General features: G+C 52.3%; 1 protein-coding gene across 2 annotated transcripts in view; it reads right to left on the bottom strand.

The window, feature by feature from the left end:
- The window catches only part of LOC126527708 (uncharacterized), a 418,438-nt gene that overhangs the window by 150,530 nt on the left and 254,850 nt on the right, over nt 1-13,058 (bottom strand). For both annotated transcript variants that reach the window (XM_055068895.2, XM_050175573.3), the window contains one exon: nt 7,670-10,128. In XM_055068895.2, coding sequence (XP_054924870.2) covers nt 7,670-7,762 — 93 coding nt within the window. In that variant the 5' untranslated portion in view covers nt 7,763-10,128. The remainder of the gene's footprint in view (nt 1-7,669; nt 10,129-13,058) is intronic.

The raw sequence follows: 13,058 nt of genomic DNA, 5'->3' as shown, positions 1-13,058 counted from the left end.
TTACGAATGCAGCAATATATAACAAAGCCGCGCACGCGCGCGCGTTCTTCGTCACTTTCGCACACTTAGAAGGGATTTCCCCTCTTTCGTATTCATCCTTATACTTTTCGTTCCTCCTCAAGCACACTTGCCGGGCGCCAACTGCGCACCAAGCATCGAACGCGCCACTTCAAACGCCACTCGCCCCGCACATCGGCTGAAAATCGCCAGCACTTCACGGCCCAGAACGGGCACGGCCAGCGGCAGCAACGAGCGAAAGCTTCCTCCAGCGCCAGAGCCGCCCATGCCCCTTGATGCCGAGCCGCTCAATGCTTTGATCAGGGGCACATCAGCGACAAGCGCCCTACAAACGCCGGCGCGAGGCGCGAGCAAAAGCTCTCTCTCTAGAGAGAGAGAGAGAGAGAGACAGAGAGAGAAAGTCGTGGGAAGAGAGGGCGAACGAAAGCGCTTTTCCCATCAGCAGGACGAGGACAGCGAAATCCCGTCGCGTCTATTAGCGAATCAGCGCAGCCCGAGCACTTATGCTCCCGCCCCTCCCAACTACCGTGCAGTATACGGTAAAAAGCTGCGAGTCGCGTTAGCGAAGCACAAAAGAGAACCTGAAGGCATCCTCCATTGTGCGCTTTCGGTCGACGTCCGCGCGACGACGATACAAACGAAAGCATCAGGGCAGAGTTAGAGTGGCGCATAAATGGCCGTGCCTCCATCCTCCGGATGCGTTGAAGCCAGACCCAGCTGCTTGAATGGCTCACACGAGCCGTACTCTTCGCTGCACTGCACGGATATCGTGAGGCGGAGTATAACGAGCTAAGTCGAACCCGCGAGTGTGCTGGGTACGATTGCTGGCTGCCGAGAGGCTGAGCTGAGAAAAGCCCTACGCGAATCCAGAGACAAAAGAGAACCGGCTTCTCTTGGCTTGGCCGCTTGGCTTCGCGCAAAAGCAAGGAACACGAAGCGTGAGATGACATGGAAACGAATATAACGATAAAAGTGCCACGGTGCGGGCGTACAAAAGCAAAAAAAAAAAAAAAGAAAGGCTGCGTTAGTATAGTCTAGTAGGATTCTAGCACACCGTCGCGTTAGTGCTAATTCGCTGTAGCGGCGCCAAAGCCAAGGGCGGCCACCCCGTCTTAGCGAGTCGGGAATGCAGACGCGACATCAGGCGCGCCCCAATGCCTGACGTCGCGATTGGGGATTGCTGCTCAGGGTATCCTGATGTTTTATTGAACGGGAGTGAGCTCAACCGTGCGCCGGTTGTTCCCGAATGGGATAATATTTAGGATGCTCTTCTCACCTTCCCGCCATTTTCACCGTTCTGTGTATGTATGTATGTATGTATGTATGTATGTATGTATGTATGTATGTATGTATGTATGTATGTATGTATGTATGTATGTATGTATGTATGTGCGAGTGTGTGCGCTACTACGCCGGAATAAATGAGAACGGGAGAAAATAAAGAAGAGGCACCGCTCGTGTCTGATTATCAAAGTGGGGCGAAGCCGGGCATTAAGTGTACTTTGGCCCCGAAATTAAGCCTACCTTCCGCAATAGTTTAGTGACTACAGCATTGCGTTTCTGAGAACGAGGGCGCGGGTTCGATGCCCGCCGCGGCAGCCGCATTCCAGTTGGGGCGGAATGCAAAAAACGTTACTGTGCCGTGCATTCGTTGCACGGTCAAGAACCACAGATGGGGAAATTACTCCAGACTGTCCCACGACGGCGCCCCTCGTGAACAACTGCGCAGATTCGTGAGCTTAAAACCCACAATTTAATTGATCTTGAAAGCTACGCCTCTATGTGTGAATCACTCCAGTGTTGTATACAGCGGCGAATGTGGAAAAGAAAATAGGGGCCTTCTCATTCAATTTCTTTAGTTCGCATTTCAGCCCGGCGTGTCAGTGCGCTGGCGACGAACCACCTGTCAGTGCCAGGAGTCGCCAGTCAGTGCGTACGCAACCCTGTTCCACAGTTCTTTTTTGCCCTACCGTGTCGCGATCGACATAAAACAAAATTTACTTACGTTTACGATACTCCGTAATGCGAAATTTGAGCGCTACTTCACACGTGTTTTCATTGGCTGGCGCGGACAATCTGTCTCGTGCGGCAAGCTGCAATCTGAGCGAAGTGTCACGCGACTGCCTCGCTAATCGCGCGATCGTGAGAGGCAGCGCGTGGATGACCCGTGGGCGCGATTCACCGCATCCGCCGCAGATAGACCTCTGCTCATGCAGCGCTTTTTTTTCCACACAGACGGCGCGCGCTACGCTGGCGCTATCCCATAGCCATCGTCGCCGCACAGCCCGTCCTACGCGACACTGCCCTTTTCTCCTCACGCTTTCACCATACCCTCCTCCTCCGCTATCCTCCTCTCGCTCTCTTCGCTATCCTCGTCTTTCCTCTCCCGCTGCGCTCCGCGTTCGCTTTCATCCTTCGCTGTGCTTGTTCGCTCGGTTACCGGGACAATGCCAACGCTCGCCGCAGGAACGGACGTTGGCGTTCCTGCGCTCTAAAGAGTGCCGTAGTTGTCTGGCTAACACGACTACCGATACAGGTGAACACCGTCGCATATTTTCCCGATCAATCTTTTCTTTAGCGATTATAAACACATGGCTAACAAGAGGCTTCATAAAAGTTTACACGAACTACAACAAATTTACGAAACACTAGCTATAACTTGCCAGCCCAAATAAAGCTTTGCGTGGTTGTACATCTAGGCCACCTCCACACCCTCGAGGGCTCGGGCATGGGTCAGCATGCCACCGACTTCAGCGCCCGCATCGCGTCTCTGCCGCAACTCCTTCCCTTGCCGCCATCGCCGCACGCTTCCCCGCTGCTTGACGTTAACATCAGCGTCCCGGGCGTCACGAGCAAGCGCCGAACAGCACTATGTGCCATGCAGCAGGAGACGGCTGCACTGCTTCACGAACACCTACGCGACCGCCTCCTAATCTACACTGACGGCTCTGTCTCCAGCGACGGCTCCGCTGCTGCTGCGTGCACGGCACCGGACATTTCTGCGTCCCGGCAGTGCCGTCTCCGTTTCCCTGCCTCATCGACAGTCGCCGAACTCGCGGCCATCGACCTTGCGGCTGACCTTCTTCACCAGTGCGGTGTCTCGTCTGCTGCGATCCTGAGTGACTCGCGCGCGGCTCTGTGCATGCTGCGGAAAGACTATGCCGGCGTCCCACTTGTGCAGCGCGTGGGATCGAAACTGCGCCACGTCGTAAATCAGGGCTGCGACTTGGTTTTGCAGTGGGTCCCCGCGCACATTGGCCTGCCCGGAAACGAAGCAGCCGACGCCCTTGCGAAGCAAGCTCTCGCGGCTCGCTTCCCCCTCGCCATCTCCGTCACTCGCTTCGACGTGGCCAAGACGGCCATACTGCGCACCCTCCGCGCGCATCATCCTGACTCACGTGTTGCTGCGGGGACGCCCCCTCGCCTCCTCCCCCGCGCCGGCCTCTCCCGCTGGGATCGCTCCTTTCTCCTGCGGCTGCGCGTCGGCTGCTACAGCACGGCCGCCCGATTGCACAGACTGCACGGAACAGGCAGCCCCGCGTGTACGGAATGCGGCGAGGATGAGACACTGGAACACCTTCTCGTGCGTTGCCCATCCTTCGACGTTGAGCGCACCGCGCTCTGTGCTTCATATCGCCGAGTCGGACTACTGTGCAGCACGGAGGGTGATCTCCTATTTCCCGCAGCCCCCGCCTCCATCGCCAAGAGAGCGCTTGCTGCCCTCCTTGGCTTTTGTGACGAGACTCAGCTGAGAGCGCGGCTGTAAGCCCCGCTTTGCTTCTTCTTTAACCTTCTTGTTTTTTTTCCGCTCTCTTTCATTCTCTCTCTAATCTTTTTCTCCCCACTCCCCTTACCCCGTGCAGTGCTGTTGAGGTGCCCTCCCTTGAGAGACAGTTACGGCACTGCACTTTTCTCTTCCTTTCATCTTAAAATCACTACTACTACTACTGGTTGGACATCTAGGAGGTACATAAGACACAAGATGTTTCACACGTGACTTGACGAGGCAGCGATGAACGCCGCGTATAAGCCCCGACCACGCAAGCAAACAGAAATACCAATCACCAAGGCCTAGGCACCCGCGTTTTCCCAGAGATAAGAGGCGCCATAAACAAACCTCGGCCGCAAACATCGGAGGCTCTGCGCCCCGAGAACGCGCAAAGCCGAGCGGATTCTGGCAAAACTGCAAACCAAACCGAAGAGCGACATGCGCAAATATTATATAAGACGCGCCGCAAACAAGGCCCATCGGCCTGGCGCCTGTCGAAGACGAGGACGCTATATATGATAAAGGGAAGGGGTGTGCCAGAGAATTAGATGTCCAAGGGGGTTCGGGCCTCCACGAAACAAGACAGCAAGAGGGCTTTGAGTTGGGCAGAATGAACTGCAGGCTCCCGCGAGGGCTTGAGTGTGTGCCACCACCGAAAGCGCTTCACCTTGGCGGGTCTCGAAAATAACCAACACCCCCTGGGTTGCCGCTTCTATTTTGACTTCTTTCTTTTCTCTTTCTTTCTTTCTTTTTCTTTTTTCTAGTGGCGTAGCTTTTCACAAGAAGGAACTTCCCACTCTTGGCAGACGCGAGTTACTTACGCCGACCCCGTTCACAATTCTAAAGAATGAAAGAAAGAAAGTTATGGGGCTTAAAGGAAAGCGATGGTTTATTGACGAAAGGCGCTGTTATCGCCTGGCTCTCGGCTGATAGCGTGCGGCGAGGTGAAAGTTATAAGAGAGTCTGCTCCGGCTAATGGGAGTCCAAATTCCACTGACTGCTACTTTTGGCTTCTTGGTGGGCTACATGCTTCTGGACCACGCTGAATGTTTAGCCCCACAAAGCGGACGTGGGGACAAGGCGAGAAGACGAAAAACACTGTAGCCGACTTATGCAGCTTACGTCGCTCGTATTCTGCAATATTTAAAGCTCTTTACGAGCACAATGAGATTACTATTACATGACGTGACCACTTCTTGTAGTCATTTTTTTTTACCCATCAGACAATCGATACATTATATGCACTTGATTCAGTATATGTGTATACATCGACCCGTAATATTAATCACATTTCCTATAGGCTAGGGTGGCTCGTAAAAAACGGGGAACGGCCAATCGACGTGAAGTAGGCTGCCGGTACAACGGAATATCTCACAAGAGAAATTTTTTCGAGACTTCAAACAGACACGAGAGCCGCAGTTTGCAGCTTGCGCGCAGTTTCGAATTTAACGTTGTTGTTCATAGTGCAACCAATGTTGCGCAACGTGAAATTCACCTCCCATCTAAAGCTTACTTACGTTACCTCAGAGCGTTTCTCTGTTAATATCGTCGTCTTTAAAAGATGGCATGAGACGAAACAGTGTCGACAACGGCGCGGCTTCGCGAACGACTCGACCGATCGCGACAGGCACGTGCCTCACGTGTCGTACGGCGATTGGTTGCAAGAGCGAACGCCTCGAGGCGGTGCTGCCCAATCACGGCAGCCGAGCGAGGACGACGGCTCCGAAGGCGTTGGCCAATCACGACGCGCATTTGCGTGGCACGTTCCAACTGTCCCAATTACGACATTCGCCGGCGCCCGAGCCAATTCAGAAATTGATCTCGGGCGCACAAAGTCCCGCAAAATCGGGTCTCCCCGCTTGGCCGAAAGGAAGATCTAACTTACACGTTGCTGCACGTTATTAGTGGGGCAAATGCGTGGAAGCAGAAACCGTTCAAAATAAGAACGCCAGCGGCTGCTTCAGAAGTCTAGGGAGCGCTTCCGCCGTTACCGGCGTCATCGTAAACATCGGAGGTAAACACGGCGGTGTAGAGCGGAGCAGCGCCCAATAATGGCAACAACGAAAAAAAAAAGTTATTTTTCCGGCTAGAACAACTAACATTTTCGCTAACAACGCTCCGACGTCAATTAAGTATCGCGCCTCGCAGAATACAGCGAGAAAGTGCGCTGAAAAAAAAAAGGGGGGGGGGGGGGAAGCGTGAGAGTAAACAGTGGGTAAACGCAACAGAGGAAAAGGGGAAAGAGCGAGGCAGCCACAGTTCCAGCTTCTAACAAGAATTTCGCTAACCCCGATGCAACAGCCGGCACCATCGCCTTCACTCGACAACATCATCATCATCAGCCTGGTTCACTCGACAACAAGAACAACGCCGATGAACGCGCACGTGCGTGTGAGTGTGCTTGTGCGTGTGTATGTTCAACACACAGGAAATTAAAAAAAACTGCTAAATGAATGAAAAAAAAAAAGAGAGAGAAGCAAGCCGCAGGCGTGGGAGGAGATGGGGTGGTGCGGGAAAAGAAAAGAAAGGTGGTCTATACGTGCGCCGTTACGTAAACAAGAGCATACGCAGACCGCGAGAAGGCTCCGAGAGGATCAGCGCCGAGAGAACAATCAACTCGCTTCTCGCGCTCTGGGTAAACGCACCCTCGACCTGGTCGCGGAAAATGAGAGAGCGCTGAACAAACGAGCCTCTCGCGAGTCTATTTATCTTCAGGGTCCGTATTCCACAAGAACGTTCTTACTCTTCAACTGTATCCGCAGGCGGCCGACAATCGCGTTGTTAAGACGCGATTCTTCTCCAACGTCACCATAGCCAATGGTGAACGACCTTTGCGAAATCGGCTGCTGGTTCAGCTCGGTGCAGGCTGCACGCGGCCCAAGGAGGTAAAAAAGCAAAAGAAAAAAAATACATTTTTTTTCAACCTCCTTAGCGCAGCTTAGGTCCGCACCTTGCTCCAAATGCCGAATGTGCAGACAAAGTTTACAAAGTGGTTGCTTTGTAAGCTGTGTAATGTGTGAGCTACTTGACATAATCCTCACATTTTTGTTGTTGTTGTTGTTGTTGTTGTTGTTGTTGTTGTTGTTGTTGTTGTTGCTACAGCAATTATATGAACACTCCAGGCGAACTTCCACCGTTGCCGCGATCTTCCGTGTAAAGTCTTAGTGCGATAAGATTACGGCCTCGCGTCATATGTGCTGTAGGTGCGAGGAATATGCGTGAGCCGAGAAGGCTGGTAGCTTGATCTCGCGCGTGCAGGGAAGTGAGGCGACGAGGAAGCGCGCCATCTTTCATAACGCGCAAGGCAGCAGGCGGTGGACGGGGGGGGGGGGTGGAGGGGGTTCATTTAGTTAGTAGGCGAATTTATACAAGTTTATACGGCCCAGGAAACAATACTATCCTTAGTTCACATAGCTGCCTAATAATTTGTTATCACAATCGATATGGACGTTTTTCTTCTTCTTCTTAGACAACCACAGACTGTCTGCAGAAAGCGCGATTGGGGCTTGCAATTTTTGTCGACTAAGGCGCGTAAACACTCTACAAACGCTGACACAGATTCAGGGCGGAAATGCGAAATTACGGCCACAGACATCTCCAGGCGCTCACCGCAAGCCTATAAACTGCTGTGGCGCGTTAGTACACAAAGACTCAATATGTTGCTTCAAAAAGAAAATGATAAACGGAAGCTTATCGCGCCCTTCGCTTTGAAAGCCCCATTCCCCAGAGAAACACAGTGCGTGGTACAAAGGTCAACAACACTCTATTCATGTCGTTGAACTGGTCCGCCCCCCCCCCCCCCCTTCCTCCGCGCAATTCAATCATATGTATTGCTGGAGAAGAACAACAAAGCAAGTACTGGGAGAAAAAAACTGGACTTACCCCGATCTGGCTCCTGCAGACGGTCCACTGCGTAGCGTTGCGTTGGCGACGGTCCCGGGACGCGAATCGCATGCATGTCGAGTAGGGAATCATGCCGCCGGTGGCGACGATGCGCTAGCAAGCGAATCCGACCACTGACTCGACACGACACTCCGGCGTAGTTCGGTAGGCGGCGCGGCTCCGTGACACGTCACTTCTTGGAGATGGGGGTGGATGAGGAGATCGACAGAAGGGGTCACAGCGCACGGTAAGACAGAGTCCAGCGCATCGACTCTTGATCTCTTCTTAGGACGACTCCTCCGGGTCGATTCGACGCGACAGTTCGAGGAAGCTTGAGCGTCAGGAACAGGTTGTTTTTCCTCTGCCTAAAGCGCTTATTTCTGACCTGCAGTCGAAACGGTCTGCGAAGTCGACGTGCGGACTCGGCTAACTCGACGTTTGGGTCGATTATTCCGACGAGTCTGCTTTTAAAGACGACCGACGCTCAGACTCGCGCGTTGGGACCTGGCTGAGGTTGCTTGCTTAATCTAGAACTTCTCTTAGTTGTGACGTACCAGAAGCTTGGCCCAAGCGTTCTTTTGGCCGAAGAAATTGCGAATCTCAATTCGCGCTCTTCCAAATAGGAGCGTGATTCCCGGGTTGCTGATTTTCATTTGTGCTAGCAACACGACGTCCCCCAGGTTTTTCGGTAAGGAAAAGAAATTGTTTCGATGATTATCACGGCTTGCAGCCGAAGCCAAGGGGTGTAAGAGCGATCTCGAAATGATCAACCTGAGTTTCCGCTTTCTTACGCTGAATTCACTTACGTGAGCGGAATCTTAACGCGACAAAAACTATAGACAGGTACGATGAAGTACGTAGCGATGCGAGTAGTGTCTCGAAGACCACTGCGAGGCGGTTATGTCACCCGCGGTCTCTCAGTTTTGTTCACAACCTTGTAATCTGCGCACTTCTGGTAGCGCGTTCACTTTGAAGTGTTCTCAGGCGAGTTCCTACACACTGGATGTTTCACGGATAACTATGAACAGACGACACCCGGGAAACTCTTTATGAGACGACACCGAGGACAGCCTTTCATATAGATCAAGTGTTGCTTGGCTATGGATAAACGCAGAGGTTTCGCCAGTCACAGGTGAGTCGTCTGAACTGTGCCCCGGGGTTCTGTTCAAGGTGCGCGGTGGGCAAGTTGAGCCTTCAGGATGCGTTCGACAACGCTTGGGAACGAGTTCAGAGATGCTGCCACACTCAAGGTCAATTTCAGGCGGCCGACAATGACGCAGAGGCTTTACCCGCGGCGATTGTTTCAGTAGAAGGCGATGGAGATGTTGGTGCAGGTGTTTAAACGCACGACAAACACGTTATTGTAAACATAAATAAGTGAAAGAAAAAAAATTCCGGGAAAACTGCACTTCGATTCAGTCTGCAAACACCGACAACTGGCCCACTCGCGACAAGCGCACTCAAGTATGTGCTCCGTATTTCTCACAGCGGACTAGCATAGAAATGACGTCAATGCTAGGAGACAACAGCTCTACGATGTATTATTGACAAGACGGACAAGTGATGCAACAGAGCTCGGTTACGTATTAAAACCCTGATGACGCTAAAACGTTTAGGAGACACTCGAAGGTGATGCTCAACGACTATCGACAGACGAGATGATCTTTAGGCCTTGAAAGTCTGCGTTCGCTCTAAAGTGAGAGCTTACACTTTCACGGCGCAATTGTAAGACAACGATATTTGATTCGAAAAAACGTTTCCAGTATTGCCAGTGAGCGATGCAACAGTCTTGAGGCGATGAAAGAGCGTAGAAAGGGCCGGTCGTAGGTGAACACGATGAGCGCGCTTTTCTTTTCGCACAACGTGAGAGCCAAGACACCTGACGTAGATGGACAGAACAGCAGAAGTGCGTGCGATACAATCGGTAGGTAAAGTTGAGCGGCGACTTCAACGAGGATCCGGCAAAGTCGCAGACGACGCGTTCGCGGACTGTGACAACTCGATGATGAACACCAACGACCAGGGGCTGCAGACGACAGGCAATAAATGGGCTTGGTTGGTCACGTGACAACGACGCTGTCAGGATGTTCAGGGTCACGTGCGCGCCTCAGCGATGACGTCACGCACACACGCACATACACACACCGTAGGTAAAAATTGCGACCCGACGAAGATCCGGATGGGGGTCTTAAACGAGTTCGGCAACAAACCACAAGACGACCAGACGACAGAAGTGATTCCACGACAACGGTTGGTCCGGGAAACGAAGAACCGACGGGACACGGCTGGCGGAAGTGACGTGCTTTAGTGACGTAGGCTAGAAGGTCAGTGCAGCGCAAGAGTGCTGGTGTTGTTGGACCGTAGGAAGGATGGGCAGGCGCCCGAGGAAGAGGAGGAAGTGGCCTTCCTCAGGACTGTCTCCGGCCGCGCGCTCGCTCATGGCTTCCGGTTCCACGACTCTGCAACAATAAGAAGAAAAAAAAAAGAGGTTGAGCTGAGAGCGTACGGCGACCGACTCACATGTGCTACGGGAATGAATGACAGCTAACGTATACCTGGAAAACACACGAGCAGCAGCAAAAATTGCGGGAACGTTCGCTGGACAAAAACACTTTATTCAGACACTTTTGAATATCTGAAGAAATGTCCTATGGATGAGGAAGTCCATCACCTTATGCGTCAGTGAGTTTTTTCACTGTGGCTTAATAATGCTTAATTTTCCCGACGAGAAAAGAAGCCTTATGGGATGGGATGCCACTACGCGCCTTCTAGTACAGTTTCTAGAGAACACAAAACTCATCCCAAGTTGGCAACCATGCGCAGGATCAATGTGGAGCCACAGAGTGCCCATGTACGGCCGATGTTGTCCACTATAGCGCGTACGTACACTGGCCCCAGCTATTACTGATATGACTTGGTGGCGTGAAAAAGACATGCTCACCCCATACACGGCGGCGCTATATTCGCCAATGATATAACCAGCGAGAAAGTAGACACCGAACACAAGAAAGAAGCGACGAGGACAAGCGCTCACTTCCAACTGGCGTTTATTACAAAGAAGCGTGAACATGTAACCTCGCGCAGGTGATCACAATCACAGTTGCGCAAGTTGACGATACCCCCGCAAATCAACAAAAGCGAGAGAGAGAGAGAGCAAATGATAAATGAAAGGTAGGGAGGTTAACCAGGACTGAGCCCGGTTGGCTACCCTACACTGGGGAAAGGGAAACGGGGACGGAAAGATTAAAGAAAGAAGAGAAAGTCCACCGGGGATATCGTTCAGTCACTCAGTCCGGATCACAGACGCTGACTCAACCCTGTATCTTTCAAATATCGCAGCAGCGCTTTTGTGGCCTTTTGTAGCTGCGATATGCGAGGCCATGGTCCCAAGATCTTGTTCAAGGTGAACGGTTTTCTATCTAACTGGTTGAGAGCTGTGCAGAGTTCTTGTCTTTCATTTTCAAATGATGGGCAGTAGCACAGTAGATGGTCTATAGTTTCTTCGACACCGCAGGCATTGCACTCGGCGCTATCAGCCATTCCAATTAAAAACGTATATGCATTCGTGAATGCGACGCCCAAGCGTAAGCGGCACAGCATTGTTTCCTCATTACGCGGAAGCCCTGGTAACAGCCGCAGTTGCATAGATGGATCGAGGGAATGCAATCGATGTTGAGTGAAATCAGGTGTGTGCCACTTCTCCAATGTCATACGGTGCGCTAGCTTGCCTAAGCGTTGGGCTGCGTCAGTCCGCGATAAAGGTATAGAAACAAGGGTTGCTCCTTCATGTGCTTTCTTAGCAGCTTCGTCAGCGACGTCGTTGCCGGAGATACCGCAATGGCCAGGCAGCCACTGAAACACGACGTCGTGTCCTTTCGCTATGATACCATGGTGCATTTCTCGTATCTCCGACACTAGTTGTTCACAGGACCCGCGACGAAGAGATGACAGAAGACATTGTAAGGCCGCCTTTGAATCACAGAATATTGCCCACCGATATTGCCCACCGCCGGTTGGTTGTTAATATTGTCACGTGGTGGTGACGTTGAAGAAAGAACACAGTAGCAATACTGTGAACAAGAAAACTAACTTTTATTGGGCGAACCTGTGCCCACAAAACAGGCTACACTTATAGCGCAACGATAGCGGCGAACACGCTCGGCGATCGTCGAAAATCTGCTCAGCGGGTCAAGCGCGTCGGCTTTTATAGAGCAGTCGTCGAATGTTCCAGACTAATCGTTTGGACCCGCCTGCTTTCCACAAAGTTCTACACCATTCGCGCTACGCGATGAAATCAGATAACACAAGGTTCGGCGACAACAGACAGCCGGGTAGAAGCATCGATAACATTCCAGAAACGTCGGATACATGCAGGCGCGTCCCGCGCTGTGCGATTGCATTTGTTAAGCGGCGAAACGTGGTCGCCCGATAAAGATAAGTACACGTATCAATACCCCCCTCTTAAAAAGCATCGACCCGATGCTGCAAACAAACGAAGGTAATAAACAAAAGTACTCGTAGCAAAGAAAAGAACAAAATGACGAAGTTCGTCAGCGTCCGTAAAAGGGTTTAAGGCGCACCACGTGGACCACTTCAGATCGTGCGCGGCGCCGCTGTGAATGCGAAATGCCGTCTGGCACGACCTCATAGTCCAGAGCGCCAATACGTCGGATGACCTTGTAGGGTCCGAAATAGCGTCGGAGTAGTTTCTCACTGAGTCCTCGTCGGCGTATCGGGGTCCAAACCCAAACACGGTCGCCGGGCTGGTACTCAACAAAGCGTCGTCGGAGGTTGTAGTGTCGGCTGTAGGTCCTCTGTTGGTTATTGATCCGTAGGCGTTCGAGCTGTCGGGCTTCTTCGGCTCGCTGGAGATAGCTAGCGACGTCAACATTCTCTTCGTCAGTGACGTGGGGCAGCATGGCGTCGAGCGTCGTCGTCGGGTTCCTGCCGTAAACCAGCTTAAACGGCGTGATCTGTGTTGTTTCTTGCACCGCCGTGTTGTAAGCGAATGTTACGTACGGCAGGACGGCATCCCAGGTCTTGTGTTCGACGTCGACGTACATCGCTAGCATGTCGGCGAGGGTCTTATTCAGCCGCTCCGTAAGACCATTCGTCTGCGGGTGGTAGGCCGTGGTTCTCCTGTGCCTTGTCTGACTGTATTTCAGAATGGCTTGGGTGAGCTCCGCTGTAAAGGCCGTTCCTCTGTCGGTGATGAGGACTTCTGGGGCGCCATGTCGAAGCAGGATGTTTTCGACAAAGAATTTCGCCACTTCGGCTGCGCTACCTTTCGGCAGTGCTTTAGTTTCAGCGAAGCGGGTGAGGTAGTCTGTCGCCACGACGATCCACTTATTTCCGGTTGTTGACGTCGGAAAGGGTCCCAGCAAGTCCA

This window comes from Dermacentor andersoni, chromosome 9 (assembly GCF_023375885.2).
Source record: "Dermacentor andersoni chromosome 9, qqDerAnde1_hic_scaffold, whole genome shotgun sequence".
NCBI lineage: Eukaryota > Metazoa > Arthropoda > Arachnida > Ixodida > Ixodidae > Dermacentor > Dermacentor andersoni.
Note: the sequence above shows the minus strand (reverse complement) of the source record. Positions and strands in the feature narration are given on the sequence as shown.